The sequence below is a fragment of the Eutrema salsugineum genome, unplaced genomic scaffold (genome assembly GCF_000478725.1).
Source record: "Eutrema salsugineum unplaced genomic scaffold, Eutsalg1_0 scaffold_13, whole genome shotgun sequence".
NCBI lineage: Eukaryota > Viridiplantae > Streptophyta > Magnoliopsida > Brassicales > Brassicaceae > Eutrema > Eutrema salsugineum.
Genome location: NW_006256885.1, coordinates 8,841,536 through 8,868,429, shown reverse-complemented (window position 1 = coordinate 8,868,429; position 26,894 = coordinate 8,841,536). Strand labels below are relative to the sequence as shown.

Below are 26,894 nucleotides of genomic sequence, written 5' to 3'. Positions count from 1 at the left end.
TCCAAGCCACAAGAAATCGATGAAGAAGAGTGACTTCTCCGAAGAAGAAGGGAAAACATTTTTTTTTTTTTAAAACAAAAACAAAAGTGTGGATTTTCTTTGTATTCTCCATCTCTCAAGAAATGCTAACATTCTCCCAAAAGCATGGAGAACCGTCCTTCTTCTTTCGATTTCTGTAAAATCTAATTTTGTAGCTACAAAAAATAGATACGCTCCGAAGTTAAAAGTGGATTAATCTGTCCTACAACTGACTAAAATATATTTTGGCGAGTTTTGCTATATTATCTCGTCGTTAAAAAAGCTATTTTAGAAAATCAGTCCTAAAACGCTCTTTCGTCACTGCTCTGAGAGTGTCATTGTGTCTTGATTTATTATTCTTCGTTATTTGTCGACAGTGTGAAATGTGAATTCACATTACAGTATTTGCTTTTTTAATTTTATTAAAACTGGGCCGGGTCGAATAAATACCACCCGCCCGATTCGCCCCATGTAATTTTCCCGCCAGCCTAAAATGTAAAACCGCCAAAATGAATTTTGCTGGCGAATCTGATAAGACCGAGAGAGAGAGGAGAGAGAGAGAGAGATCGTAGGGTGAAAGATGGAATCTGCTCCGACGGGATGCTTCAAATGTGGCCGTCCCGGTCATTGGTCTCGCGATTGCCCATCCTCGGCTCCGGTCGCCGGCAACTCCGATCCTTCTTCTACCACTCCAACTCAAGCCCCTAACAACGCCTTTCAGAGATCTTTTGCCAAAAGTGGAAATACTGCCGCCGGAACATCCGTTCCCAAAGCGACGAAGACGAGACTTCAAAGGCCTAAGCTAACACCTGATTTGCTGCTCTCGGAGGATGGTCTCGGCTATGTTCTTCGTTATTTTCCTAGATCCTTCAAGTATCGTGGCCGATCGAAAGAGGCAAGCCATTTCCCACAATTTATTCGCCGATTCTATTTGATTTTGCTGCTTTCTCTGTCAGATTTGGGAACTGTTTTGTGTTGAGGTGTGATAATTTGGATATGTTTGTTTTTTTTAGGTCAGCGATTTGGGGAATTTGATAAGGCTGTACAGTGAGTGGCACTCTCATTTGCTACCTTACTATTCATTTGATCAGTTTGTGCACAAAGTGCAACAAGTCGCTGCTACTAAGCGTGTGAAGGTACATTGGCCCAATCCCCCTCTTTTCTCTGATTTTGCACATGCAGTGAATCTTTGAATCCGGATTTGAAGGCTGAAAATATGCTCAGATGATTCTATCAAACCAGTTTTTAGTCAAGATTACTGAAATTTAGAAATTCGCTCGTCTCCTTTTGCGATCAATCATGCGTTGCTTTATAAGTATCAAGCACAAGAATCTGAGAGTGTGTTAGGCTGTTTTTTGGTTTATGACCATTGTGCTCATACCTTAGTCTTTACTTCCCTAACATACTTAGCTTCTACCAGTAACTACGAACTCTATATTCACTCAGTGAGTATGTTTCATTTGCAACTTGGTGCACTTACAAAATTAGCTAATGTGTTATCCTTTCAGATTTGTATAAACGAACTGAGAGAAAGGGTCGCCAGCGGAGTTGATCCAAACAAGTTATATGATAAGCAGGAGGAAAATGCTGTTCCTTCTAATAATAATCAAGGTATCTCAAAACAGATCTGCTTTTTTCCCTTGAATCTTCTTAATGTCTCAAATGCTGCTTAATCTTGGAATTTGGCTGGCTGCATAAGTGTTGAGAGATTGATGTGAAAAAAAGAGAAACGCTTCTCGTGTGGCTGAATTCCACTAAAGTTCAGTTTCTATTACTCCATTACAATCTTTGCATTGTTGGTGATGAAAACTCTTTTGCAGGTAACACAGATATGGATCAGCCAAGTCATGACGAGGAGGACATACCATCGCAGAGCGTTGATGCCGATGCTGATACAAATGCTGATGCTTTTCAAGACAGTATGTTGAATGAGATATTTGATAATGGGATGGATTCAACACATAGTTCGAAGATACCGAGCGATGAACAAAACATGGATAAAAGCAGTGAACTGACAGAAGAGCAAAGAGCACGTACGGAAGCTAATAGATTAAAGGCAGTGGAGAGAGCTCAGAACATCTCCGAGGAACAGAGACTACGAATGGAAGCTAATAGGCTAAAGGCTCTTGAAAGAGCCAAAGCAAGGCTCGAACCAAATCAAGATTAGCTTAGCTTTATATCTAGAGATGTTCATTTTGGATTTTCCATAAAATATTCTTGGATTTTGACTATAGGTAAGGTAACCAATGTTCATATCAGTTTTGGTTCAAACTCGGTTTAGGACCCAAAATTATGGACACTGGCATAAAGCTTTTAATTTTAGCACATTTGTTTTTTTTCCAACATTTTATATATATTATATGAGTTAAGCCACATAGAAAAGGACAAAGATAATGAAACAAATAATAAAATTTTGTGACGTGTTCTCTACCGTCCAATTTTGGTGGAGAAGATAAAATAAATCGACACACACGAGCAAAAAACATCCGTAGGGGTAATATCGTCTTCCTATTTATATAAACTATTAATTAATTAATTTTCTCTCAAATGTCTTGTTTCTTTTGTGTGGAGGTGAGACGAGGACGCTTTTTTGCTTTTCGTCTCTCTCTTCACTTCCTCTCACCTCTCTCTGTTTACACGATTCTTCTTCTATGTCTTCTTTCTCCGTTGTCAATTACTTCTCTACACTTCATTTTCTTTTAAGAGGAATTACGATTTGGGTTTCGATTTCCGGCGAATCACTGAAAGTGATGACAGTATAATGTCTTATGCTTATCATCATCACCGTCGGAGGCATTCCTCTTCACGTCTATGGATTTTAATGCCGGAGTTCCTATGTCCTCTCTTTCACCTCTGATGAATCAAGGTCCGATCAATTTCTTCCTCTTTTTCTTTTCAGTTTTGATCGGAAAAATATGATTTTTTTTTCTTTCTACGGATTGGGTTTAATTTCGATTTTTTTTTTCTTTCTTATGGGTGGAGGTCCTGATCAGATGCAATGTGGCAAATGAATTTGAGTTCAGACGAAACAATGGAAACTGGTTCTTACCCAGAACGACCAGGAGAGCCGAATTGTTCTTATTTCATAAGAACTGGACTTTGTAGATTTGGTTCAACTTGTCGGTTCAATCATCCTCGTGATCGGGAACTGGTATGATACGTTTTGTGTGTGTGTGTGTTTCTGTGTGTTTGATGTTGGAGTTTAGAGATCTGTTTGGCTGGATCCAAATTTCAAAGCTTTTGAAAATGTTTTGATGTCTCGTAGGTTATAGCCACTGCAAGGATGAGAGGAGAATACCCTGAAAGGATTGGTCAGCCTGAATGCGAGGTGATCGAGTTATTGAAAACTGTTCTCCCTTACATAACTCGAAACACATTCTCTACCTGTTCATAAGAAGTTTGATTTTATAATTGTAAAATTAGCATTTTCTCAAGCTTTGGTATCTAATTGCGTCATCTTCTTTCACAAACTAACTTACATTGTATGTTGTATGCTTGTGTTGCTTAGTACTACCTTAAGACAGGAACCTGCAAGTTTGGAGTATCGTGTAAGTTTCATCATCCTAGGAACAAAGCTGGGATTGCTGGAAGAGTCTCTCTCAATATGTTAGGCTATCCTCTACGCTCGGTATGTTGACCTTTGACCTCTCTGATTTCATCTCACTTCCCATCGTTTCACACTCTTAGAGATTCATTCTCTTGATGTCAATATGCAGAATGAGGTTGATTGTGCTTATTTTCTGAGAACTGGGCACTGTAAATTTGGTGGGACTTGTAAATTCAACCACCCTCAGCCTCAACCAACAACCAACATGATGGTTCCTGCTTCAGGCCAACAGTCTTATCCTTGGTCAAGAGCTTCTTTTATTGCCAACCCTCGATGGCAAGATCCGTCTAGCTTCACCCCCTTGATTATGCCTCAAGGAGTTGTCCCGGTTCAAGGATGGAACCCTTACAGTGTAAGACGTCAAGAAAACAATTTGCTTAACCTTTAGATAATCTGATTTGTATTGCTTGCTTTTGTTTCACATTGAACTCTTTTCTCGGGGTTTCCATTTCGTTAGGGTCAGCTCGGCTCAGTTTCTCCTTCAGGTACCGGAAATGATCACAACTACAGAAACTTGCAGCAGAACGAGACCATAGAGTCAGGGTCTCAGTCTCAAGGGTCATTCTCGGGTTTCAATTCGGGATCCTCTGTTCCACTAAGAGGGTTCTATGCATTGCCGAGGGAAAATGTTTTCCCGGAAAGACCCGGACAACCCGAATGCCAATTCTACATGAAGACAGGTGACTGCAAATTTGGCACAGTTTGCAAGTTTCATCATCCTAGAGACAGACAAGTTCCTCCTCCTGATTGCCTCTTAAGTCCCATTGGCCTCCCTTTACGCCCGGTAAGCTCAAAGACTGAAAAAACACATCTTGAATTTGTTTCTTTGATTAGAATCGGTATTTGTGTATTTTGTTTTTAATCCAAGTGTTGTGTGGTTAGGGAGAACCGTTGTGTGTGTTCTACACTCGGTATGGAATCTGCAAATTTGGTCCAAGCTGTAAATTTGATCACCCAATGCGAGTATTCACATACGAAAACACAGCTTCGGAGACAGATGAGGTTGTTGAAACATCAAGTGGGAATCCCACAAGACAAGCAGCGACTACCTCTGGTAAAGACACAACCATTGATACACAGCAATGAAGAAACAAAAGAAGAAAGGGCTTTAAAAAAAAAAAAGCTTTGATTTTTCAAAGAGGAATCTGTAAATTCTCATTTTAATTTTAATCTCAAGCTTTTTATTATTAATAATGTATAGAGGTGATTATACAAACTGATATTGATCTGATCTGGTCGCCATTGTTGTAATATTATTTTGGCGAATCAGGTGAATAAATGATGATCAAGTAATTTCCTCAAATTTGACTTTGGAGGAAATAAGGTAACATTGTTTTATATATGATCTGGTTTAGAATCTTCTTATAACCACCGGTTCAACATTTAATATATTTACACGTTGATTTTTCATATTTTTTTTAACAATCCTCGTGTTGTGTTCGCACTTTCTGTCAAAAAGGAGTCCAATAGCTTTCAACGACAACAAAAATTCTTGCCGTTCACCTCTAGGGTAAGGTTGAATTCATTCATTCACCCCATTTCATTTAAACCAATTAGAATCTGCCATGTAATATTATCTTTAAAAAAAATTAAAAAATTAAATACTCAATCAAATATTTTGATATTATATATATATAATAAATAATATATATAAAGATTAGAATTTAGGGTTTAGTTTTTATTTTAATTTTTTAAAAGTTTATAGATTATGATTTAGAGTATAAAAATTAGAATTTAGAATTTAAAAATTAGAATTTAGAGATTAGAGTTTAAAATTCCGAAAATAAAATAAATAATTATATAAATATATACATATATATTAAAATTTAATATTATGCTTGGGTTCACTATTTCCAATTTAGGTTTTAGTTTTTTTATTTATTTAAAATTCCAAAAATAAAACAAATAATTATGTAAAAATATTTTTTTTATTAAAACTAATTCTACATAAATTTCAATATTAGGCTTGGATTCACTATTTCTAAATTAGAATTTAGTTTTTTCCATTAAAAAGATAATTTAATATTATGTTTGGGTTCGCTATTTCCAATTTTGGGTTTAGTTTTTTTTTTTTAAAAAATTTCGAAAATAAACAAATAATTATGTAAATATATTTTTATTAAAAATAATTCTACATTAACTTTAATATTATATTTGAGTTCAATATTTCTAAATTAGGCTTTAGTTTTTTTTATTGAAAAAATATATTTAAAATGTGTTATTTTAATAAGTTACTTTAAGTGATTTTATTATATGGCAAATTCTCATTGGTTAAAATGAGAAGGGGTGAATTCATTCATTCACCCTTAGGGGTGACCCAAGAATTGTTCAAGATTAGTTAAACCAAGCGTGGATATTTTAAATCGATGACATAAAGAGAGAGATCGCTTCAATTCAATTCATTCCCGTGAGGATGTACAGCCCAATAGGCGTAAATTTAGCCCAAATGAATGATTAGACAGTTAAAAGCCCAATTTACCATTAACCGGCATCGTTTTGGTTCACACAATTGGTTGCCCTAACCAGCCAGAATATATAAGCTGTGTTTTTGTCTCTCTTAACTTCCACTTCTATTTGTAGGGCTTAGCTTTTCTGTGAGTGTAAAAACTTCGATTATTTTGGTGTGTTCTTCTCTAATCGCACTTGCAATTTCGTTATGAGATCATCTACAAAGCAAATTAGGCTTTAATTTTGTACCAATTTTGTGTCGGAAGATGATAACATCATTTTAATTACCTCCATGGCATTATCTTCATGGAAGTCTTCTCCTCCATGGAGTAGCTCTACGGAGGACACACATTCTTGGAACATTTTTTTTTTCTTTCATATTATCGTATTTCAATCTTCGATTCCAATTGTGAAGTCAGTCATCTATAAAGCAAATAGGTTGAAACTCAGTACCAAATTTGTGTCGGAAGATGACAACATTGACTATGTACCTCTATGACAATTTCTTCAAGGAAAAATCTTCTATTCCATGGAGTTGATCTATGGAGGTGCACACTAATTCACTTCTGTCTGTAAGATTTGTAAATGTGTTTTTTGGTTATTTTTTAAGGGGATGAGCTTGTGGAAACATAAAAACGGAATCCCAAAGAACATCTGTGTCGGAAACGACCTCTCTGTGAAGTAAAAACCATCGATACATAGCCCACGTAACAAAAGAGAATGAGACTCTTTGAAAGCTATATATGGACGTGTACAAATGGATATGTTTAAAACTTGGAATCCAATAGAAAAATACAGGAATATATGATCTCTTTAACAAAAAGCCCACAAACCCAATCTTGAGTACATTTTTTTTCAGAAAATTTGTATGGATTCGTTTTGTACGGATTATGTTTAATGTAATTTTTAATTCGTTTTATTTAGTTTCGTAGCATCAAATCGAATATACTAGTAGATATGTAGATATATATACTCCTGACTTTGATGTCACATATGATATATATATGTTTGTTGGGCACATAATTCTACGCGTAATATTATTGCAGAAACCATGACGCCGGGAAAAGTAAACAAACACGGACACTTACAGACATGCGACCCTGCCCGAGTCTCGCACACGCCTTATCTTAAGTCTTCCGTAACTCGGTTTTTTCTTTTTTTATATATATATAATTAACCCTTAAACTCTTAATATAATTAATTTTATTTCAACCATGACTATTTCTAATTTCTTTTTCTCAGAATGAGTCTCACGTACCTACTTGAGTCGAGTCCAAATTTTCCCGTCTACTACAATTATTTAAGGCTTTGTAATTTGTACTACGATCTACGTATATTATTAGATATACGTCATGGTCATGGTCATATCATATCATATCTATATATATATATATATATATATATATATATATAAAACGCATTAGATTAGTATAATAATCAAGATGTAACTTATAAAGTTAAATATCATATAGTTACTAATTATCAATGAACCTTATAACACCTCGAGCTAAATTTATGCTTAATAACGAACAAGTAGTTTACAATGGTTATATTAAAACATATACAGTATTATACAATTGATTAGGAAAAACATAAGTTTACGATGATCTAAGTACTAAGTTTTCTTTGTTTTACACATATTCAAATGAAAACAATAAAACCCGAAAATAATTAGTCATAAATCTGGACCCAGAATACTAATCGAGAGATTTCAACGGTCAACATTCCAATCCAGTTCACAAACATAAATCAAAGTGTTCCATTTCATACCTTTTCTCTTTCAAAGTTTTACAACCTTTGACCACCTCTCTCTATATATATAAATACAAAACAACACATACCTGCATCTATATATGTTAAACACGTAAACAAAACATATATATTTATACAAGCCAACAACCCCAAATTCAGTTTTATCGAATAATCAATCGAAAGTACTTGAAGCTTTTTGAGCAAAACCAAACAAAAAATAAAGGATTGAAAAAGAAATTATGGTGTTACCATGGAGATCAAGAGGAGGAGCAACAAAAAGACGTAATCAACTGAATTCCGGCGACATCTGCGTCGTGGAAACCAAGATTCCGGCTCAACTCCGATCATCAAGAACCGAGCGGATTCAGTCACCGAGAGTGCCGTTGACCCCGCGTGATGCGGCGGAGATATGTCGGAGATTGGAAAACGCGGCGGCGCGTGAGGAAAATGCCGAGTGTTTCGAGACTGTGAGTAAAATCAAGAACTTGGGAAGAGGAGGAGGAGAGACTAACAAGAAATGTTTGGTCCAAAACGGCGTCGTGTCCGCGCTGTCTTCTTGTTTCGAAAGTTTCGCTACAGCGCCTGAGGAAGACGCGCGTCTGTTGGAGGAAGTCTTGTCTGTTCTCTCTTCTTGCTTGCCCTTGTCGCTGAGTCGATCAGAGGGTTTCTCGAAGATGGGATCAACGGCTTCGCTTGACCGTCTCGTACGGTTCTTGAACGGTGCAGACGCAAGAACGAGGCAAAACGCTGCGTTTTGTATCAGAGAGGTTATTGCGATAGACAAGAGGTATGTGTATGCGTTGACAGATATCGAAGGAGCTTGTGAAGGATTAGTTAACATTATTAACGACTCTGTTTCGACGAGCTCGACAAAAGCATCTCTAATGGCGATTTATAGAGCGATTTCTTGTGACAACAAGATCGCTGCAAGATTCGTGAAGTTGGGTTTGGTGGGACTGATCACAGAGATGATTGTGAACAACGCGGAAAAGAGCGTTTGCGAAAGATGTCTCGTTGTTCTCAACGTTATATGTGACAACGAGCAAGGCAGAGAAGATGTTCTTAGAAACGCTTTGATCGTTCCTCTTCTAGTGAAGAAGATTCTTCGTGTTTCAGATCTCGCAACGCAGTGCTCGGTCTCTATTCTTTGGAAGCTATGGAAAAAGAACGGAGATGAAGATCGTCTGCTAGTTGAAGCTCTTCAAGTTGGTGCCTTTGAGAAACTTTTAGTGGTTTTGCAAGTCGGGTGCGAGGAGAAGACCAAGGAGAAAGCGAGCGAGCTGTTGCGGAATTTAAACCGCTGCAGAAACGAAATCGAGCAGACGAATTGTGTCGATTCTTCGATGCATTTGAAGAAAGTGAAGAAATCATTTTAATCAAACAAACACAATACACAACATGATTCTTTTGTAGTTAACTCTGTTTCTAAATACTCTGTTTTTTTTTTTTTTTGAATCATACATATTATGTTTCAACAGTCAAATACAGTTTTTGTCCATCATTTATCAAATCTACATCAATGATTTTAGCTTCATCTTCAGATAAAACACAAGAAGCTTCCGGAACATTCAGCTGTTCCGCCGCAGTTCTTACAAGCTCATCGATGCTTCGAGGCACCCACAATACAATACCGCGTCTTCTTTTCTCTTTCGCATCATTCGGTTGTGAAGAATACACTGTACATTTCTTCTTATGGACTTTATCTGGAGATTATTCCAATATATAACCACTCGTTAATCAATCCCTTTAAAAATCCATGAGAAAAACATCAGTAAACTACCTTTAAGGTCTTTGGAGCTGCTCGGAAATGAAGTGAGCTGAGAGTTTTTAGCATCTTGGAGTAATTTTATCAGCATCTTGTTCCCGCAACCCAAAGCTTCATCCAGAGGAGTATTTCCCCATCTACAAAGATTACAAATAACACTGTTAATAACTGCTGTCTTTATTTGGTGTGAATAATTTAAGGATCAAAAGATTATAATACCTGTCTTTTGCAAGAACATTAGCACTTGCTTCTACCAATTGCATCGCCAAAAGATACAATCCTTCAGAAGCGGCAACGTGAAGAGGCGTCCTGTGATCATAATCTTTAGAGTTAGGATCAATGCCGTTACTGAGAAGCCGTTTTAGGAAATCGCTGTCTCCTTTAGCAACCACCGTGCAAAGGAAAGTCCCTGCGTTCTCTATGTTCAATGTAGCTCCTTCTTTCACAAGCAATGCCGCAACACGATCGTTCCCGTTCTTTATTGCTTCAAGCAACGGTGTGTTCCCCAGTTTATCTTTGATATTTACATCTACTGATTCTTGAATAAGATATAATGTAATGTCTTCATATCCTCTTGATGCTGCAAGATGCTGTCAAGAACAAAACATTATATTAGATACGTTTAAATCTTGAATAAAAGAAACCGAGAAGGCCATACCAAAGGCGATCTTCCGTCATAATCTGTCTTATTCGGGTCAGCTCCAGCTCGGATCAAACTCTTGAGCTGATAAAGATCACCGTAGAAAGCAGCGCTATTCAACTTCAGAGCTAGCTCTACTTCTTGTTTACTGATATGGAAGGTTATGTCGGATTCCAATTGCTTAATCCGGACATTTGATTCTTTCCCTTCAAGCAGATTGTTGAGAATCCTCCTCCCATCATGGAAATATATCTCGAGGATGTTCATAAAAGACTGTTTTTCGAGCCTTAGAATCCGACATAGCTCGGAAACTCGAACCGTGTAAGGCTGAGGAATATTGCAGAGGATTGAAATCTCTCCAAAGGAATTATCTGGTTGAAGAAGTGCCACTATTTCTTCGGATCCATCCTTAGCTATACCTATCTCCTCCTGAATTTAATCCCAAAAAATCTTGTTTTACTCCCTTAACTTCAAACACTCCTAAGCATTTATCCACGAAACTTTTTTATAGTTTACCAGAACACCATGACAAACGAAGTATAGTTGATCAACAACGCTTCCTTGCTCCATTATAACTTCTCCAGGGAGAAAGAATTCTTCATGAAGTCTTATAACCTGTAAGAGAAAAAAAAAATGTGCCTTAGAGTTACCTGAAAGAAAAGGTCTCGAACTTTACAGTCCAAATCGAAAGGCTTACAATCTGGTTAATGAATTCAGATGAGCACCCACGAAAAAGAGGAACTTTCTCAATATACGGCAAGTATAAAGTTTGCGCGATCTGCAGTAAGTTAAAAAATTTGTTTCATCATCTGAAACTGTAAGTCTGAAACTTAAACAAGCATCTCAAAGACATTCATCATCATTCATACCTTAGCGCGGATAGAGACAGGTATGTCTTGAAGAACAGCTGCCTCGGTGTAGCTACTTTCGTACTGCAACCGCAAATGCCCTGTGATCTGTCCACGGATGTTTCTACCGAGTTTGTTTCGGTTCATATACCTCATAATATCAGCCATCTTATCCCGAAATCTCTCTGTTTTTGAGCCTTTTACAATCAAAGCTGTCATGTTACCGATCAGGTACGCGCCTAGAATCATGTCGAATGAAATGTAGACCATTGCGAATATCATTTCCCGCATATTAACCGCGTGTATATCTCCATAACCTGCATAAGAAACATCATATCACCAAGTATACCAAAAAAAAAAACAGAACAGCTCGAAATACAAAGTTCTGACCAAAGCATAATTGCAGTTATCACAACACTTACCAACAGTTGCCATAGTGACAACTGCAAAGTACATAGAAGTGGTGTAACGAGTCCAGAGGTCGATCTCTCTGAACTGGGAGTAACTGTAGTCTCCCAACTTCAAGCTTCCAATCCAAGTGTACCCTTCCTGAGAAGCAGGCAGCGTCGTGGCCAAGTAGTAGAAGATGCAAGCCGCGGTGTGTGTGCAATAGAGCTCCACAAATATAAGCTTGACGATTCTCGTGAACAGGTAATTGATTCTTATATCTTTCTCCATTTTGTGGAAAAACAGGATTACTCTACGAACTCGATATAGCCTTATCAACAGTAGGTATCTCACTTCTTCTTTTGCGCCGGCAGCCTGTTTTCAAATCTACAGTTTCATATTCCCGTTCGGATTTCTCACAATTTTAGCAAGATCAAAGAATAAAAAGTCTACCTTGTAGATGATATCCCATGGCATGCAAGCAAGTAAATCAATAATAAATGTTGATTTTAAGTACCTGCAAATATAGTGAACACCATGAAGAGGTTAACTTTCATTTCTTAATACATTTGATTAAATCGGAACAAATAATAAACCAAACAGAGTAAAATCGCTATGCCCTTAAAACCTTTCAAATTAAAGATATATGTATGTTAAAGTCGAAACTGTATCAAATTGAACATATGACGCCATACCCGTTATTTTGTAACCAAAGAGATCATTCTAATTACCTCCCTAAATGGCCAAATATTTCCGGTTTATTGATCAAATTGCCATTACTAAGCGAATAATAATATCATCAATTAAGAGAAACTTAACCAGGAAACAGAAGCAGAGGGATAGAGAGCTTTAATACCGTAAAGCGATTGAGCTGCGTCTATAGACCATTCTGTAAGTTCTGCTATCTCTATATGCTACGAAGAATGTTAACACAATATCGACTAAGAAAGCGATCTGGCCTGCGATGTCGAGGATGAACAGATTTTCTGGTAATCCCCTGAAGAATCCGAATTCCAATGGAGTGAAGAAGGAAGAGTAAAGTGCCCATATCATTATGAACATCGTCCACGCCTTGTACCACCTGTAAATCCAACAATCTAGTGATCAATCTTAAGATTCCGACAGAATCTTTGGTTAGCTAAACTAAACTCGTTACTTTGATAGATTGCTCAAAAACATCAGCAAAACAGAGTTTTGCTCTGTCAGGATTTTCTGAAGTGTACAGGCTCGTGGCCGTTAGACTTTTAACGAACGATTATTTTGACCATTGAGAAATTGATACGTGTCATAAAGTGGCGGGAAAATGGATGAATAACCCGAAGAAAATGTATTCACAGAACCAAGAATGTTAAAACCACATTCATGCCCTCATTTTTTTTAATTTTTAAGTACAATCCCAATGTTACTCTAGAATTATTTTTTATTTCTTATAGATTTTCTCTAAGGCACTTCTTTAAAGAGTTACTACTTAAACTTACATAGAATTAGTCTAGAAATTAATCTTTTGCTACAAACAGAATCAACTGGACTCTAAATCTATCTAAGTAAAGTAAGTGTGCTAAAATAAGAAAAAGAAAAATGAAAGGACTAGTTGTAAGACAATAAAACAATAAGGACTCGGAACAAAACAATTAAAAAAACATATGATGGGGATTTTAATTTTACCGGTTATCGGGATGAACAATGGAGCCTCTGGAGATATCTCTGATTCCATTAATGACGGTGAACTTTCCGCCGTTACCGCCGGCGAAGTCTAACCCTAAGAAATTGGCGAGGGGATTGAATCTGTTTCCTCGAGATTCAACAATCCCTTCTCCGAAATCATCCACCTCGTAATCCTCTAATTCCACGTCCGATTCGCCGCCGCTCTGGTAAGAAGCTCCGCCGCCGCTGCTACCTCCCATTACCTCTGAATCACGGAATCAGGTATAACCAGAGATTTGAAGAAGACAATCTCTTTGTTTTGTCTCTCTTTTCTCTATTTTTTTTCCCTTTGGGCCAGAATCTCTCTCTCTCTCTTCTCTCTTATTTCCTTCTTTTTTTTCGTGATTATTCAGTTACGCCTAAATTTGGCGCCTGTGTTTTCAAAATTTGAAATTTATCAGATGGGGAAAAAATAGCAACTCAAGTTATTCGATGAACAATAACATCGAAGCGATATAATTTATAGAAATTTCCGCTTATTAGTGCTGGATATTGCTGTTGTTTAATTTTTTATTCTTCTAAAAGGTAGATTGTTTTAATTACAAAACTATGCTATCTCAGAGTGATTCATAATGCCCATGCTACGTTGTAACTTTAAGTTCTATCATATGGCCATAATTAAATGTAATGTAAACTATACTACATGTTAAAAAAATAATAATAATGATATACATTTGAAAATAAGGTGGACCTATGAAGAACACATAAAAGTGAAACTCACAAAACTTTTATAAACACAAGTTATAGATAACAGGTCACTAAATGCTACATGCCATAAAAGTTTCGTGATGTTTGGCAAATTGCGTTGTTTTAGTGCAAAACATTCTTCATCTTTTATCGCATTTACACATACATAAGAGCTAGAAAAATTATACTATTTCAGAACTCAGAAGATACATACTTTCGATTATGTAGGTCGAAGCTGAATTTCTTCTATCGATCGATAAAATTTCATGATAACTAGGATATAATATCTTAAATGCTTTCGGAAATACGAAGTTGAGCTGACGGAGCAATACAAGTTTTATGATGGATAGACTCTAAACAAAAAATGTCCCCAAATTTTGATTCCCTTTGTGCTAATACTTTACCATTAATAAATTCACGTGACAGTATAAGCCAGATAACTGAGTGCTTTTTTTTTTTTTTTGGTAAAAGAAGTGCTTTTAGTTAGGTCACAAGTTATCGGTTAATTAATTTATGTTCTAATGGGAAATTAGTTTATATCAGTTGTGCATTAACCGACCTTTGCTTTGGCTGTTTTCTCTTATTTTTGTGGACTCGTTTTAAAGTCATATTGAAGATAACTTAGCGTTTCTATTTCCTCGTTGTTGGGTTATATTATAATCTCGATTTGATTATTCATGTAGATGGTTTATATTGAAAAGTATAAGCATATGGTTGGCATACACAAATCAGTCCAAAATTTATTAAAATAGAAATATCTATAGTTAGTGGGTCTTTCCTTCTTGAATACTTGACCCTTAAATTGGCTTCTAGAAATACTTGACCCCTAAACCTCTACATTTATATATACACATTTAGTTGTATAGTCAAAAAATTCTGTAAAACATGGAAGGAAACACTCGAATAAGAGAGTCAAGTGTTTACCTACTGCCATAGTTTCAGGCTTACCTCTTTCTACGAATATTCAGGCCCTTTTCGACAAGTCCGGTGTTGAAAATTACGTTCAAGATTTATAGCCGTAAACCGTTAACTACACTCAAATACCAATTGATCCTCTAAATTTGCAGATAATAAGCTTTGAGCATTCTATATCAGAAAATGACTCGTTTTCACAGAGGATTCTAACAGAAGATTGAATGTTTTACCAGTTGGAACATTTTGTCTTTTTTTTTTCGTTTAAAGATGTTGAGCTCTCCAATCAACAGCAGAATCTTCTCCATCTTCATCATCGCTGGGCGATTCTTCTTCTGTCTTCTTCGGCTTTTTAACTGACCCCTCAGAGGTTTTACTGCGCTTAGCTAATCTAGCCGCTTTCAGTTCCATTTTCTTTCTCTTCAGAATCTCCACTTTCTCTTTGTAAGATCTGCAGAAGAAAAATCAATTGTCAACTTGATCTTGAACAAGTTTCCAAATTCTCATCTTCTAGCTATAACAAACGTGTATAATTTAATCACCTTTGCTCTCGTTGTTCCTCCTCTTCTATAGTTTCCGCAGCCTCAACCTGAGAATTAGAGATGCGAAAGAACGACTTTTAATGTTAAAACAAAAAACAGAGGATACGATGGTGTCAGCAATTTTTTGATGTTTGATATAAAAATATCTGACCTCTTCTTCTTCCATGCGACTATCGACTACCTGCAGATCTTCTTGTATCAACTTCTCAAATTCTTTATATTCGTCCCTGTAGAAAAAAAACGATTGCTTTACTACAAAGAACTTTAGATAACAGATCACCAGCACTTAAAGATCATGACCCACTGGATCTAAAATTGAGAACGTTAAAGAGAGTAACTGAAAAACACAACGTTAAAAAGGTTTCAATCTGCAACGGGCAAGGTAAAAGCAAAAAAAGAAACTCACTTTATATCTGGTTTGACGAGCTTGATTCCACGGGCAAGCAGGTCAGCTTCCTTATTATCGAAAAAACCGGTGGGAAGGGCTCCTTTCACCACTGGTTTCGTATCCGAACCACCGGTGGTCTGTGGCTGACTCTGTTTAGGCTCACTGGTGGTTTTGGTATTTGAAGAATCAAAGAATCCGTCTGGAAGAGGTCCCTTTGTCTTTTTTGTTTCTGAAGCTATAGTCTGCTTTGATTGCTGTACATTCTTGGCTTTTGCAGATTCTACTTGTGCAGATTCTAAACACATACAGTCGACTAGTAAGCTTGTGGCACAATATCCAACAATCGGAAACTCAGTTCACCAAAAAACGAAAGTACCATCTAATCAACATATTACCATGCTATCGACAAAAATAACAACCTAACAAAAATCAATTAACAGAGATACTTATTCATGCCAATTTTTGGTAGAAGGAAAGTGTATTTAGCCATTACCAGGATTTGTATTTTCGAAGAAATTTGGAGGAAGAAGAGATGAAGTCTGAGGTCTGGATGGTTTAGCCAAAGCTTCAAGTTTCGTGGTCTGAGTTTCAACAGGTTTGCTACCCCGTTGAATTCCTGCTGCTCTAGCCTTAAAATTATCCACTGCCTGTCACAAAATTAATTAACATAAGCTAAGTTATTGAAATGATAAGAACATATAAGCATAGAGACTCTATAAATCGATGAATCTTAACTCTGAACATCTATCTAGAATAGAATGAATGTGAAGCAAAGCTCATAGAAATCAGGAGGAAGAGATACCTACCTCGTGGTGCTTACGAGAAGCTTGGTGTACATCCCAGAGTGATTCAGATTTCAATGCCATATTGCAAATTTGACACACAGGCTGGTCTAATTCGTTGTACCTGAAAACATCATTTTGATCCCAGATTGTAATATAGCCTACCACTAGAGGCTCGAGCTCAATCCCCAGACCGATCTAGCCTACTGTTTCTCTACATTTTCATCATTTTTCAGCAGAGGATTCGTTCAATTAGGGGAATTCGTGGGTAATTGGCATCGATACGGAAAGAAGAATCAATAATTACCTGACGAGAGGAGAATCGATGCGGGTGACTTTCTTCTTGGCGTTGAGTTTAGAGCGAAACATCGCCTTCTTCTTCGCTTGAGCATCCATCACTCCCTTAGAGCTACCCACCCGGAAATATTCCCAGAGAAATTTTGGTCCCAATATATATGATTAGAAGATTTCAACGCAACCTAGAGGTTGAAGATTTGAACCCTAAATTTTTGGTCGCTCAAATAATCTGTCTGTGACAAATAAATCCCTACACCTCTTTTATTTCATTTTTTTTTTTTTTAATTTGTTTTAGTTTTCCTTTTATCGGAATATATAAAGGTTCAAGTTTCAAATTTTTATCATGGTCTGTACGCAGAGGAGAGCTGCTCTCAGTGAAGAGCGTGTCAGGATGTTCGACTATTGTCTTCCTTATTTCAATGCTATGGAAGCTTTTCAGAACATCAACCTGTACAAATACTACCCTCAGCCTCCATCAGATATCTCAGGAGGCAAGTCTTTTTTTGATATGGAATCTTCACAACCCTAAATTAACCACTTGTTTTCTTCTTCTTCTTTCTAGATAGGTAATTCTACTTCTTATTAATTTGCCATGCCAAAGAAAAGGATTATCTGGCTTTTAGAGTGTTCTTACTTTATCTCCATATTGTATATATAGTTGAGCTTGAAGAAATGGCTTTGTCATGGAAGACATGTAGAATTTTTTAAAAAAAAAAAAAAACTGCAGTTCCTTGTCTATTGCTCTAGAGAAATACAAAATATTTTATTTGTCACACTAATCATAGAAAGTGTATATTGGTTTTGAATGGGTTCATGAAGTGTGACCACAACAAAATAGATGACTTCATGCCTTTGTAAGCCGCAACGCATCCACGAACAACTCCTTGAGAGAAGCGTTTGACGCCGCAATTCTCTGCGATGTGATGTCCAAATCTTTACCGGATCTGACCATTACACACATACAAAAATAAAAGTTAAAAAGCTTGGTCCGTTGTTGCATTGAGTGTGTTGACTTTTATCTTATTAGGAAAACTCTTACGGATCAAAAATAAGTCCACCAGCTTCTCTGACGATCACAATTCCAGCTGCAATGTCCCTGTGGATTGATATAATATGCCATTTTTAGATCGTCCTGTCTCTGCAAGCACCAAACTTTGCAATATCCAAGCAAAGCAAAGCGATACCCAAAAAAAAAAAAAAAAAGACATTTTACCATGGACCACCGAAACCGATTTCATAGAAGATATCAACCCTTCCACACGCAACGCCACAGAGGTCCAGTGCGCACGAGCCGCTCATCCTAAGGGACCTAACCTGATGAATGAATTAAACACAAGAACACAATCATGAGTTTTGGCAGAGTTTTGAGTCAATTGATGGGCCTCCAAATCTCTCTCAATAAACTTTCACCTTGGTTAACAAACTGTTAATTCTGTTGGTTGTATCATCTAATGTAGCTCTGTCTCGTTTAGTGCCCGCCTGTGTTCATGTAAGCGATGAGCGGAGGCTTCAGAGCAGTCTAGTGTGATACAAAGGAGACAGATTTTACCTCTGTTAGGAGCAAAGCGGTTACAAGTTCGCTCTGAGCTGACACTGCCAAAAAGAACATTGTTTTCGTCTTGAGAAAATGAACACTTTTTGATTAACAAAATCTATAGACTATAAAGAGTGAATGAATTATATAAAGTGCTAACCTTTAATCGGTTTTCCATTCAAGAAGGCTCCTTTCCCTTGGACACCGGTGAATAACTGTTTCATCATTAGATATTATGTACAAAATTAAGAGACATGATCGCGCTATATTCATGTCCACGGCATCATCAAGGAAACTTAAAGTAGAGATTGCTACAACTGAACCACGAGGAGGGTCGACACACAGTCATTTACCTCATCCATAATAGGATTATAAACGACCCCAACCACAGGGACTTTCCCAATCGTAAGGCCAATGGAAACACACACAAAAGGGAACCTGCAGAAACAGCATTTGGTTTAGTTTTTAATAAAATGTAAAGAACGAAAAAAGATAGCCATTCAAAAATGAATTGAGCAACAACAAGAATATATACCCGTGAACGAAATTTGTGGTTCCGTCAAGAGGATCAACAATCCAAGTTGGTTCGTCTGTTAATTCTGTCACACCGTTTGCAGCTGTAGTTTCTTCTCCTATGAACTAATTCATGACAAAATTATAATGATCGATCAATGCAAGGAAGAAGCTACCAAAGGTACATAACAGCAGAGTGGATTTCTAATAATGACCTTGTGACTGGGAAAAAGCTGCTTGAGATGGTTAAACACGAGTTCTTCACATCCTTTATCAGTCTCCGTCACCAAATCCACCTAAAAACAGCAAATTCAGGAGCTACAGAAACATGCCAGCTTATATAAAGAAACCAAAAATTGACAGAACAAGGATGAGCATAAGTAACAATTCAAGTGAGTCAGAACAGCCATCCCCGTTTTGTGATTGTGTGAAATCAATAAGTAATTTTGCAATGAAATGTAAGAGGGCGGGAAACAGAACAAAAACCTGGCCTTTGTGTTCAACATGTTTGGTCTCGTAAAACCCTTTACGAATGACCTGCACAAAGACAACCAAAAGATCCAAATCAATTAACTACGATTAGCCACTTGATCGATCCAACTCAAGGAGATAAAAAAAAGAAAAGAGAGAGACCTGTCCAGCTTTTTGAGCGGCATCAATGGCGGCAACCAAGAACTGATCTAGAGAGTCTTCATCGAATGTAGCAAAAAGAAAAAAACAAAAGAAAATGAGAAAACGGGGAAATCAAAAAGAAGAAGTTAGCAGAGATTGAAACGTGGCTTTACCATTGGCAGCCATTTTCGATGAATGGAGGTTTAGAGAAGCCAAAAAGAGTAACGCTTTGTTTCTGGGTGCTTCTGAGAAAAAGAAGAAAAAAGTTAGCGGTTTCTGTGGTTGGGCATAGAGAGAATATTCGGGGAATCTAATCTTAATCTTAGTTAGCGTTTCCTTAAAAGTTTGATTATTTACCTGTGGAGAGTAGAATCTACGGAAAATGGGACGTTCCCGATGATCAGAATCGGAAATGCGATGGAAGATTTGAGATGAGAAAGAAGTTTTTTTTATCCTTCCTCCGTTAATCCTCTCCGCAATCTGAATCAGCTTTATCTTTTCCGGGTCGGGTCAAATCGAGTCGGGGTTTGGGCCTGAGACTATTGTACTATTAGCGAATTAATTTTTATATATCTCTGATAACATTTTGTTTCGCCTACAATTTCTTATGAAAACCTAATAATTGACATTTACGGATTTACCCCACAAATACGTAAACGTAGGAAATATGGTGTTATCTTTGTCAATCCCATAATCTTAAAGATACAATTACTTGTTTAAATTTGTTATTATTTGTTTAATTTCATTGAAACCAAATCATCATCAATCGTAAGTAATGATGTGTAACATTTGGAAATTGAGCTTTAATTTTTTTGGAATTAGTGCTTAACTCGTAAGGAAAAAAAATGTATCCTTCAAAAAGGGAAAAAGATGTAACTCGTGAGCAACCATCATCATCTATCACAGACTACTGCATGATCTGCATTCGATGTTTTATTCGAGAAAATGTTAATTTTTGGTTAACATAAATGGTAAAATCGTGTCTTAGAAGGAAGAAAATTATCATTTTAGGCAAATATTCTTTTTGTATACCTTGCATTCAAATGTGAAATGACTCATCTTCTACCTTCTGAAAAGAAAATCCTTTTTCTCTGATATATTTTGGCATCATTTTTTCTTCTTATTAATATTATCAGTACTTCAATTCTAGATATGTGAATATGTGATATGCGTTTGTGTCGTTAAAATCGACTATTTTCATTATAAGTTTACGATTTTTTTTAATACATTATTGCTAAATAACAAAAACAAAACAAAAAAGTAAAAAGATTAAATATTTGTTAACACGTGGGTTAATTGACGGATATATAAAAATTTGGACCTTCCTTCTCCACCTCGTCGTCTTCACTCTTCACCGTGCTTCCATTTGCCACTTTGGAGCAAAACTATAATCTAAGAAACAAAAATCATGAATTTCTCAGGAATCTTCTTTGTCTTGTTCTTTCTTCGCCTTCTGTCTCCAGCTCGGAGCTATGATCCCGGGTCGGGTCTCGAGTCACTCGCTCGCGGGATGCTCGATTCGGCGAAGGAACCTGAGTTCTTCGAATGGATGAGAGGAATTAGGAGGAGGATTCACGAGAACCCAGAAACAGGGTTTCAGGAGTTCAAAACGAGTCAACTCGTTCGAGACGAGCTTGACTCGCTCGGAGTCAAGTATAAGTGGCCTGTGGCCAAGACTGGCGTCGTGGCCTGGATCGGATCCGGGTCGAAACCCGTTTTCGAACTCAGGGCCGACATGGACGCACTTCCGTTACAGGCTTACAGGTTTGTTATTTTTTCTCTATATAAAAAAGAGTCTCATCAAAATTTCGTTTTTTAAGTTAATTTGAAATATTGATGGACTGTGATTTGGGGAGAAAAAAAAAAGGAATTAGTGGAGTGGGAATCGAAGAGTAAAGTACATGGAGAGATGCATGCTTGTGGTAATGATACACATGTTGCTATGCTTCTTGGAGCAGCTAAGCTTCTGCAGTCCAGAAAACACCAAATCAAGGTCTCTCTCTTTCTCTCTCTCGCTTGATTCAGTGTGTGTTCACTACTCACTTACTCAGCAATCAAAAATGAATCTTTTCAACGTGCGTTAGTGGTCTGATCTGTTAGTATGTATGTATACACAATAGTGAGCTCTTAGTTACTGTATGCCCAGCATTCAATATGTCAACTTTCTATAAATGGTCCAGGCTCTGATCTGCTGGTTTTTTTAATGAAACGATATTGTGAATTTTCTGAATGGGACAGATTATAATTTGGTGCATAGCAATCAAAATGAGAAATTTCGTAATTGGTCAGGATTCCGATATGGTGAATCTTGGGGCCTTTGAATGAAACTCGATTTCTTATTATTTTTTAAAATTTCGATTTGTTTTGCATAAGGGGACTGTGAAACTAGTGTTTCAACCAGGCGAAGAAGGTTATGCAGGGGCCTATGAAATGCTAAAAGACGAGATCCTAGACGACTTAGATGGAATTCTCAGCGTACATGTCTTGCCAACAATCCCATCGGGTGGTATCGGCGCTAGGCCTGGTACAGTTCTTGCAGGTGCAGGTTTGTTTTCAGTCACGGTTCACGGTCAAGGTAGCCACGCAGCTACACCACACTTGTCTAGAGACCCGGTTCTTGCAGCTTCTTCCGCTGTTGTTGCCTTGCAACAGATTGTTTCACGGGAACTGGATCCGCTAGAAGCTGGTGTAAGTTTTGTTTTCTGCCTTTCAAAACATGTTGCATGTTTGATATAATCAGAATCTTGACAGAAATCATAATCTTTGAATGTTTCTCAGGTGGTTACGGTTGGATACATTGAAGGAGGTCATGCCTAGAACGTAATACCGCAGTCTGCAAAATTCGGAGGAACTTTCAGAAGCTTAAGCAACGATGGGCTTCTATTTATCCAAAGACGAATCAGAGAGGTAATGAGAAGCACCATTTTTCTTTGCAATCTTGATTCTTTTTATCCGAATTGTTCGGTTAATTTTGGTTTCTTTGGGTTGTTGATGATGACGCAGATTTCCGAGGCACAAGCCTCGGTATACCAATGCACAGCAGAAGTGAATTTCGAACAGAAAAAGCCTTCACTTCACCCGGTAATGAAGAACGACGAGGGGTTATATGAGCATGGAAAACAAGTGGCGGAAGCGATGATCGGAAAGAATAACTTCCATGATTTTCCGGTGACAATGGGAGCAGAGGATTTCAGCTTCTTCACTCAGAAGACTAAAGCCGCGATTTTTGTGGTCGGGATAAAGAATGAGACGCTAGGCGCTGGTCAGCCGCTTCATTCGCCTTACTTCTTTGTTGATGAAGAAGCTCTTCCTGTTGGAGCAGCTCTTCACGCAGCCATGGCAGTCTCTTATTTGGATAAACATGGTCATGGCTTCGACCGTGAGGTGAAGAGTGAGTTATAGAATATGTTAGGAGAAAAAATCAGCATTTTGTTGTTTGTAATGAACGATCGATCATCTACTCGTCTTGAAACTTAGAAGTTGGGTGGGGTATTTTAGTTAGGTTTCGGTTTGGTAAGAAGGGTATTTAATATTAAACTGTAATTTTGGTCCGGTTTATTTCGAAAATTCTAAATAAAACCTCATATTGAACAAACATGCAAATTTATTTCCGTTTCGATTTGGTGTGAAAATTTTATAGAACAATTTGGTCTCAAACCAAACTATATAGATAGAGTTATTTCTATAAAGAAAAAATGGTATCAAACATAAATCATAGGACTCCTATGATATGAGGTAACCAAATTTGAAAATCCAATCAATTCGGATAAAGCAAAATTAAATATTTTCAATTTCGAGCATGTTATATGCAACACTAGTAGTTTTTTTTATATATATGACCATTTCCATTCCCTATCGAATTGATACAAATACATAAAATTTTAATCAAATGTCAATGGTACGATTGTACGAATAGATCTTTTTTGAAAAGTAGATGAGGAATTATCATAAGCAAATACTTAAACAAAATAATAAAAAGCGGTGTCTCAGACACTATTGATTTTTGTCAACGGTGGTGGGTTAGACATATTCACAAATCTAGATCGTTTTTGGTCACACTCAACCTTAACAAAAGAAAAAAAAACATAAAGAAACAAAAAAAAACGATAACGACCATTGATTTTATTGGAGCTAATATGTAGATATATTTAAGAAAAAACAGTGGTCGTTTAAACGTCTACACAACATTACTGCAGCCTGCAGTGATATTGATAACAGTAAATAGTATTATTTATGTAACGCGATGACCAGTTGACTATGAATTAATCGTTACAACTATTCATGACCTTGTTATTAAATATTTGTTTTAATTAGAAGTATTTCTGAAGCTAGCTGTCACAATTAATACATAAGATTCTCTTTACTTTTTGTCTAAAAGGAAAAAATTCTAATTAGTAACTTTTCTTTTTCCCCTTCTTCTGCAATTATGGTCTCTTTCTCTTTCTTAGCCGTCTAGATAGAGAGAGAGAGAGCTGAAACTCATGTAAAAAGTCTTCTCCAATCCCACCATTCTTCTCTCTGTTCAAACACTTGTTTACGCGTAGCCCAATAAGTTACCAAAATCTCCGAAAACCAATAAATTCACTGAAAACCAAGGACACGAAGAACTTCAATTCGAGGAAGATGAAGTCCAAGTCCAAGCTATCTCTCTCCGTCTTCTTCTTCATCTTCTTCCTTTATCTCGCGGCGGTGACTTCAGATCTAGAGTCTGACCGGCAAGCGTTAGTCGTCCTCCGTAACAGTGTTCGTGGCCGTCCGTTGCTATGGAACATGAGTGCCTCTCCTTGTACCTGGCACGGAGTCCACTGCGATGCGGGTCGGGTCACGGAGCTCCGATTACCTGGATCGGGTTTATTCGGTTCATTACCGGTCGGAGGAATTGGTAACCTGACCGAGCTCCAAACCCTTTCTCTCCGTTTCAATTCGCTCTCTGGTCCAATCCCTTCGGATTTCTCAAACCTTGTCCTCCTCCGTTACTTGTATCTCCAAGGTAATTCCTTTTCCGGCGAGATTCCGTCGTTTCTCTTCACGCTTCCCAACATAATCCGAATCAATCTAGGGGAGAACAATCTCTCCGGTCCGATCCCGGATAATGTCAATTCCGCGACCCGGTTAGCTACACTCTACTTAGAGAGGAATCAACTCACCGGTCCGATCCCTGAGATCACGATTACTCTTCAGCAATTCAACGTCTCTTCCAATCAATTAAACGGGTCGATTCCGGATTCGTTGTCGGGTTTTCCCCAAGCTGCTTTCCAAGGGAATTCTCTTTGTGGGAAGCCCTTAAACCCTTGTGACGCCACCGCCGAAAGCCCCAACTCTCCGCCGGGGCCATCGCCGGGGAAAAAAGACAGCGATAAATTGTCTGCCGGAGCTATTGCCGGAATCGTAATCGCATGTGTTGTGGTTTTATTGGTGCTTCTCTTCATTCTGTTCTGTCTCTGCAGAAAGAGAAAGAAGGAAGAGAACGTTCCATCGAGAAACATCGAAGCTCCTGTCGTCGCTCCGACCTCCGCCGCTGCTATACCTAGAGAAACGGCGGGTAATGTTCCGCCGGCGAAGGCTGAGAGCGGTGCGGTGAATAAAGACTTGACCTTTTTCGTGAAATCTTTTGGGGAATTCGATTTGGATGGATTGTTGAAGGCTTCAGCTGAGGTTCTTGGGAAAGGAACAGTTGGGTCTTCGTATAAGGCAAGCTTTGATCATGGATTAGTGGTGGCCGTCAAACGATTAAGAGACGTTGTGGTGCCTGAAAAAGATTTCAGAGAGAGGTTGCAAGTTTTGGGATCAATGAGTCATGCCAATCTCGTGACACTTATTGCTTACTATTTCAGCCGCGACGAGAAGCTTCTTGTCTTTGAGTACATGTCTAGAGGAAGCTTATCTGCGCTATTGCACGGTAATGATCGAAATCATCATCACTGCATTTTGTCGATTTTTTTCAGGTTTCTTAGAATCTTGACAAAGTTTGTTTTTTTTGGTTAAGATGGAAAATGATTACCGCTCAGTCGATATAAGGTTCTTAGTTAGTTGGTCTTATGTCTCTTGATGCTAGCTCTTGATCTTTGATTCAGTAAGCTTCGAGCTCTGTTTTTGAGCTTTTTAAAAACGGATTTGCAGGGAACAAAGGAAGCGGGAGGACTCAATTGAACTGGGAAACCAGAGCCGGAATAGCCTTAGGAGCTGCAAGAGCGATTAGTTACCTACATTCGCGTGATTCGACAACTTCCCATGGAAACATCAAGTCCTCAAACATACTTTTGTCTGATTCCTATGAAGCTAAGGTCTCTGATTATGGTCTAGCGCCTATCATTAGCTCCACATCTGCACCTAACCGTATCGATGGCTACCGTGCCCCTGAAGTCACTGATGCTCGCAAAATCTCCCAAAAAGCTGATGTTTACAGCTTTGGTGTCCTAATCCTTGAATTACTCACAGGTAATACACAGTAAAGCACAGATCTTTAATTGCGTTTTTTGCGATTGCTGCGGGTTTATGATGTTTAACATGGTAGCATTGCAGGGAAATCTCCAACACATCAGCAATTGAACGAAGAAGGCGTAGACTTGCCAAGATGGGTCCAATCGATTACCGATCAACAATCACCATCTGATGTGTTTGATCCCGAGCTCACAAGGTACCAATCAGAAGGCAATGAGAACATGATCCGGCTCTTGAAGATCGGTATGAGTTGTACAGCTCAGTACCCCGATAGTCGTCCTTCGATGGCCGAGGTCACCAGACTTATCGAGGAGGTTTCGCATTCATCAGGCTCCCCAAATCCGGTATCTGACTGATTTGTGGGGTCAAAATTGATCAATTTTAAAATTGTTTGGGGCTAAATTGCAATTTGTTGAATAGATTCAACGCCCTCCCCGCCTTTTTTTTCCTTTCTTGTCCTAGTTTGTTCGTTAATTCTTGAGCCTCAAATTGAGATGAGACGTTGAAGAATTTTTTTTTTTTTCTATTTTTCTTAATTTGAAAATTTATAAAAATGTTTATAAAATATTGCTCTGCCAATTTTTGTATAAATATATCATTGATTGTGTGTGAATAAATTGTGTTTTTTCTTCGTTTAACATCTTATCCTACAATTTTAGTCAACGATTCGGCCAAAAATAAATTCAACGATTTTGTTTTTTTCATCGCCGTCCAAAAAGAAAAGGTCTCTCTGTTTATTAAAAACACAAAACAGAAAACAAAGAAATTGCCTAAAAATTGTAATAATAAAATATCGACGACAAAAAGTTGTCATGAATTATCTCACGATTGACTGACAAATAGTTCACGTTCTCATTTATTTTAAAGTTTTATAACGTGAAGTTGGTAACCACTAACCAGTAACCGTACACCACAAAAAAACATTATAAAATTGAATTAAACTTTTGTATTGAAACATATATATATATATATATATATGTATAATATATAATGATGCAATTCAACTTTTGTAGTAAT

General features: G+C 37.5%; 8 protein-coding genes across 10 annotated transcripts; 5 read left to right on the top strand and 3 right to left on the bottom strand.

The window, feature by feature from the left end:
• The first annotated feature begins 582 nt into the window (after nt 1-582).
• LOC18023487 (TIMELESS-interacting protein) lies at nt 583-2,262 on the top strand. Its single transcript, XM_006408317.2, has 4 exons — nt 583-913; nt 1,032-1,154; nt 1,527-1,629; nt 1,839-2,262. Exons 1-4 carry the CDS (start codon nt 599-601, stop codon nt 2,183-2,185), a joined length of 888 nt encoding a protein of 295 aa, XP_006408380.1. The 5' UTR covers nt 583-598; the 3' UTR covers nt 2,186-2,262.
• Nucleotides 2,263-2,594: 332 nt separating this feature from the next.
• LOC18023486 (zinc finger CCCH domain-containing protein 33) lies at nt 2,595-4,965 on the top strand. 2 transcript variants are annotated; one of them, XM_006408316.2, is made up of 7 exons: nt 2,595-2,884; nt 3,012-3,169; nt 3,284-3,346; nt 3,527-3,646; nt 3,735-3,977; nt 4,083-4,409; nt 4,508-4,965. In XM_006408316.2, exons 1-7 carry the CDS (start codon nt 2,830-2,832, stop codon nt 4,709-4,711), a joined length of 1,170 nt encoding a protein of 389 aa, XP_006408379.1. In that variant the 5' UTR covers nt 2,595-2,829; the 3' UTR covers nt 4,712-4,965. The 2 variants fall into 2 exon arrangements, with proteins under 2 accessions (XP_006408379.1, XP_006408377.1); XM_006408314.2 differs by having other exon boundaries at nt 3,001-3,169.
• Nucleotides 4,966-7,924: 2,959 nt separating this feature from the next.
• LOC18023485 (U-box domain-containing protein 21) lies at nt 7,925-9,290 on the top strand. Its single transcript, XM_006408313.2, has one exon. The coding sequence runs from the start codon at nt 8,065-8,067 to the stop codon at nt 9,199-9,201; it is 1,137 nt and encodes a 378-aa protein (XP_006408376.1). The 5' UTR covers nt 7,925-8,064; the 3' UTR covers nt 9,202-9,290.
• Nucleotides 9,263-13,424, bottom strand: LOC18023484 (potassium channel SKOR). The gene is made up of 11 exons (XM_006408312.2): nt 13,131-13,424; nt 12,322-12,546; nt 11,919-11,982; nt 11,501-11,840; nt 11,100-11,395; nt 10,928-11,008; nt 10,747-10,845; nt 10,249-10,659; nt 9,810-10,180; nt 9,606-9,727; nt 9,263-9,528 (listed from the first exon to the last, which is right to left on the bottom strand). The coding sequence occupies exons 1-11, from the start codon at nt 13,367-13,369 to the stop codon at nt 9,290-9,292; spliced, it is 2,487 nt and encodes an 828-aa protein (XP_006408375.1). The 5' UTR covers nt 13,370-13,424; the 3' UTR covers nt 9,263-9,289.
• A 1,496-nt stretch (nt 13,425-14,920) lies between these two features.
• LOC18023483 (zinc finger protein 830) lies at nt 14,921-17,053 on the bottom strand. Its single transcript, XM_006408311.2, has 7 exons — nt 16,788-17,053; nt 16,505-16,604; nt 16,192-16,345; nt 15,717-15,993; nt 15,462-15,537; nt 15,311-15,357; nt 14,921-15,219 (listed from the first exon to the last, which is right to left on the bottom strand). The coding sequence occupies exons 1-7, from the start codon at nt 16,874-16,876 to the stop codon at nt 15,033-15,035; spliced, it is 930 nt and encodes a 309-aa protein (XP_006408374.1). The 5' UTR covers nt 16,877-17,053; the 3' UTR covers nt 14,921-15,032.
• A 437-nt stretch (nt 17,054-17,490) lies between these two features.
• Nucleotides 17,491-19,948, bottom strand: LOC18023482 (inositol-phosphate phosphatase). Its single transcript, XM_006408309.2, has 13 exons — nt 19,794-19,948; nt 19,610-19,681; nt 19,458-19,513; nt 19,311-19,361; nt 19,040-19,120; nt 18,847-18,950; nt 18,665-18,749; nt 18,472-18,526; nt 18,327-18,370; nt 18,188-18,256; nt 17,991-18,091; nt 17,817-17,873; nt 17,491-17,721 (listed from the first exon to the last, which is right to left on the bottom strand). The coding sequence occupies exons 2-13, from the start codon at nt 19,620-19,622 to the stop codon at nt 17,622-17,624; spliced, it is 816 nt and encodes a 271-aa protein (XP_006408372.1). The 5' UTR covers nt 19,623-19,681; nt 19,794-19,948; the 3' UTR covers nt 17,491-17,621.
• An 857-nt stretch (nt 19,949-20,805) lies between these two features.
• LOC18023481 (IAA-amino acid hydrolase ILR1) lies at nt 20,806-22,986 on the top strand. Its single transcript, XM_024159664.1, is given in 5 exon segments — nt 20,806-21,200; nt 21,304-21,429; nt 21,810-22,124; nt 22,215-22,343; nt 22,440-22,986. Coding segments are annotated over 4 exon segments (927 nt in total). The 5' UTR covers nt 20,806-21,200; nt 21,304-21,345; the 3' UTR covers nt 22,839-22,986.
• An 868-nt stretch (nt 22,987-23,854) lies between these two features.
• On the top strand, nt 23,855-26,485 carry LOC18023480 (probable inactive receptor kinase At3g02880). 2 transcript variants are annotated; one of them, XM_006408306.2, is made up of 3 exons: nt 23,855-25,335; nt 25,557-25,874; nt 25,951-26,119. In XM_006408306.2, the coding sequence occupies exons 1-3, from the start codon at nt 24,060-24,062 to the stop codon at nt 25,983-25,985; spliced, it is 1,629 nt and encodes a 542-aa protein (XP_006408369.1). In that variant the 5' UTR covers nt 23,855-24,059; the 3' UTR covers nt 25,986-26,119. The 2 variants fall into 2 exon arrangements, with proteins under 2 accessions (XP_006408369.1, XP_006408370.1); XM_006408307.2 differs by having other exon boundaries at nt 23,868-25,335; nt 25,959-26,485.
• The last annotated feature ends 409 nt before the right edge of the window (nt 26,486-26,894 follow it).

Bases quoted from the DNA above. Each gene is read 5' to 3' on its own strand.
- LOC18023487 (XM_006408317.2), top strand. From the start codon at position 599: ATGGAATCTGCTCCGACGGGATGCTTCAAATGTGGCCGTCCCGGTCAT. The intron at 914-1,031 runs GCAAGCCATTTC...TGTTTTTTTTAG, and splicing joins ATCGTGGCCGATCGAAAGAG to GTCAGCGATTTGGGGAATTT. The intron at 1,155-1,526 runs GTACATTGGCCC...TTATCCTTTCAG, and splicing joins CTGCTACTAAGCGTGTGAAG to ATTTGTATAAACGAACTGAG.
- LOC18023486 (XM_006408316.2), top strand. From the start codon at position 2,830: ATGGATTTTAATGCCGGAGTTCCTATGTCCTCTCTTTCACCTCTGATG. The intron at 3,170-3,283 runs GTATGATACGTT...GATGTCTCGTAG, and splicing joins ATCCTCGTGATCGGGAACTG to GTTATAGCCACTGCAAGGAT. The intron at 4,410-4,507 runs GTAAGCTCAAAG...TTGTGTGGTTAG, and splicing joins TTGGCCTCCCTTTACGCCCG to GGAGAACCGTTGTGTGTGTT.
- LOC18023485 (XM_006408313.2), top strand. From the start codon at position 8,065: ATGGTGTTACCATGGAGATCAAGAGGAGGAGCAACAAAAAGACGTAAT.
- LOC18023484 (XM_006408312.2), bottom strand. From the start codon at position 13,369: ATGGGAGGTAGCAGCGGCGGCGGAGCTTCTTACCAGAGCGGCGGCGAA. The intron at 11,841-11,918 runs GTAGACTTTTTA...ATTTGAAAACAG, and splicing joins CATGGGATATCATCTACAAG to GCTGCCGGCGCAAAAGAAGA. The intron at 11,396-11,500 runs GTAAGTGTTGTG...TTTCTTATGCAG, and splicing joins TGTCACTATGGCAACTGTTG to GTTATGGAGATATACACGCG.
- LOC18023483 (XM_006408311.2), bottom strand. From the start codon at position 16,876: ATGGATGCTCAAGCGAAGAAGAAGGCGATGTTTCGCTCTAAACTCAAC. The intron at 15,538-15,716 runs GTGAGTTTCTTT...TTTTTTCTACAG, and splicing joins CTCGTCAAACCAGATATAAA to GGACGAATATAAAGAATTTG. The intron at 15,220-15,310 runs GTGATTAAATTA...TTTCTTCTGCAG, and splicing joins GAGGAACAACGAGAGCAAAG to ATCTTACAAAGAGAAAGTGG.
- LOC18023482 (XM_006408309.2), bottom strand. The intron at 18,371-18,471 runs GTTAGCACTTTA...TCTTTTTGGCAG, and splicing joins GAATGGAAAACCGATTAAAG to TGTCAGCTCAGAGCGAACTT. The intron at 18,257-18,326 runs GTAAAATCTGTC...ACATGAACACAG, and splicing joins CCGCTTTGCTCCTAACAGAG to GCGGGCACTAAACGAGACAG.
- LOC18023480 (XM_006408307.2), top strand. From the start codon at position 24,060: ATGAAGTCCAAGTCCAAGCTATCTCTCTCCGTCTTCTTCTTCATCTTC. The intron at 25,336-25,556 runs GTAATGATCGAA...ACGGATTTGCAG, and splicing joins CTTATCTGCGCTATTGCACG to GGAACAAAGGAAGCGGGAGG. The intron at 25,875-25,958 runs GTAATACACAGT...GTAGCATTGCAG, and splicing joins AATCCTTGAATTACTCACAG to GGAAATCTCCAACACATCAG.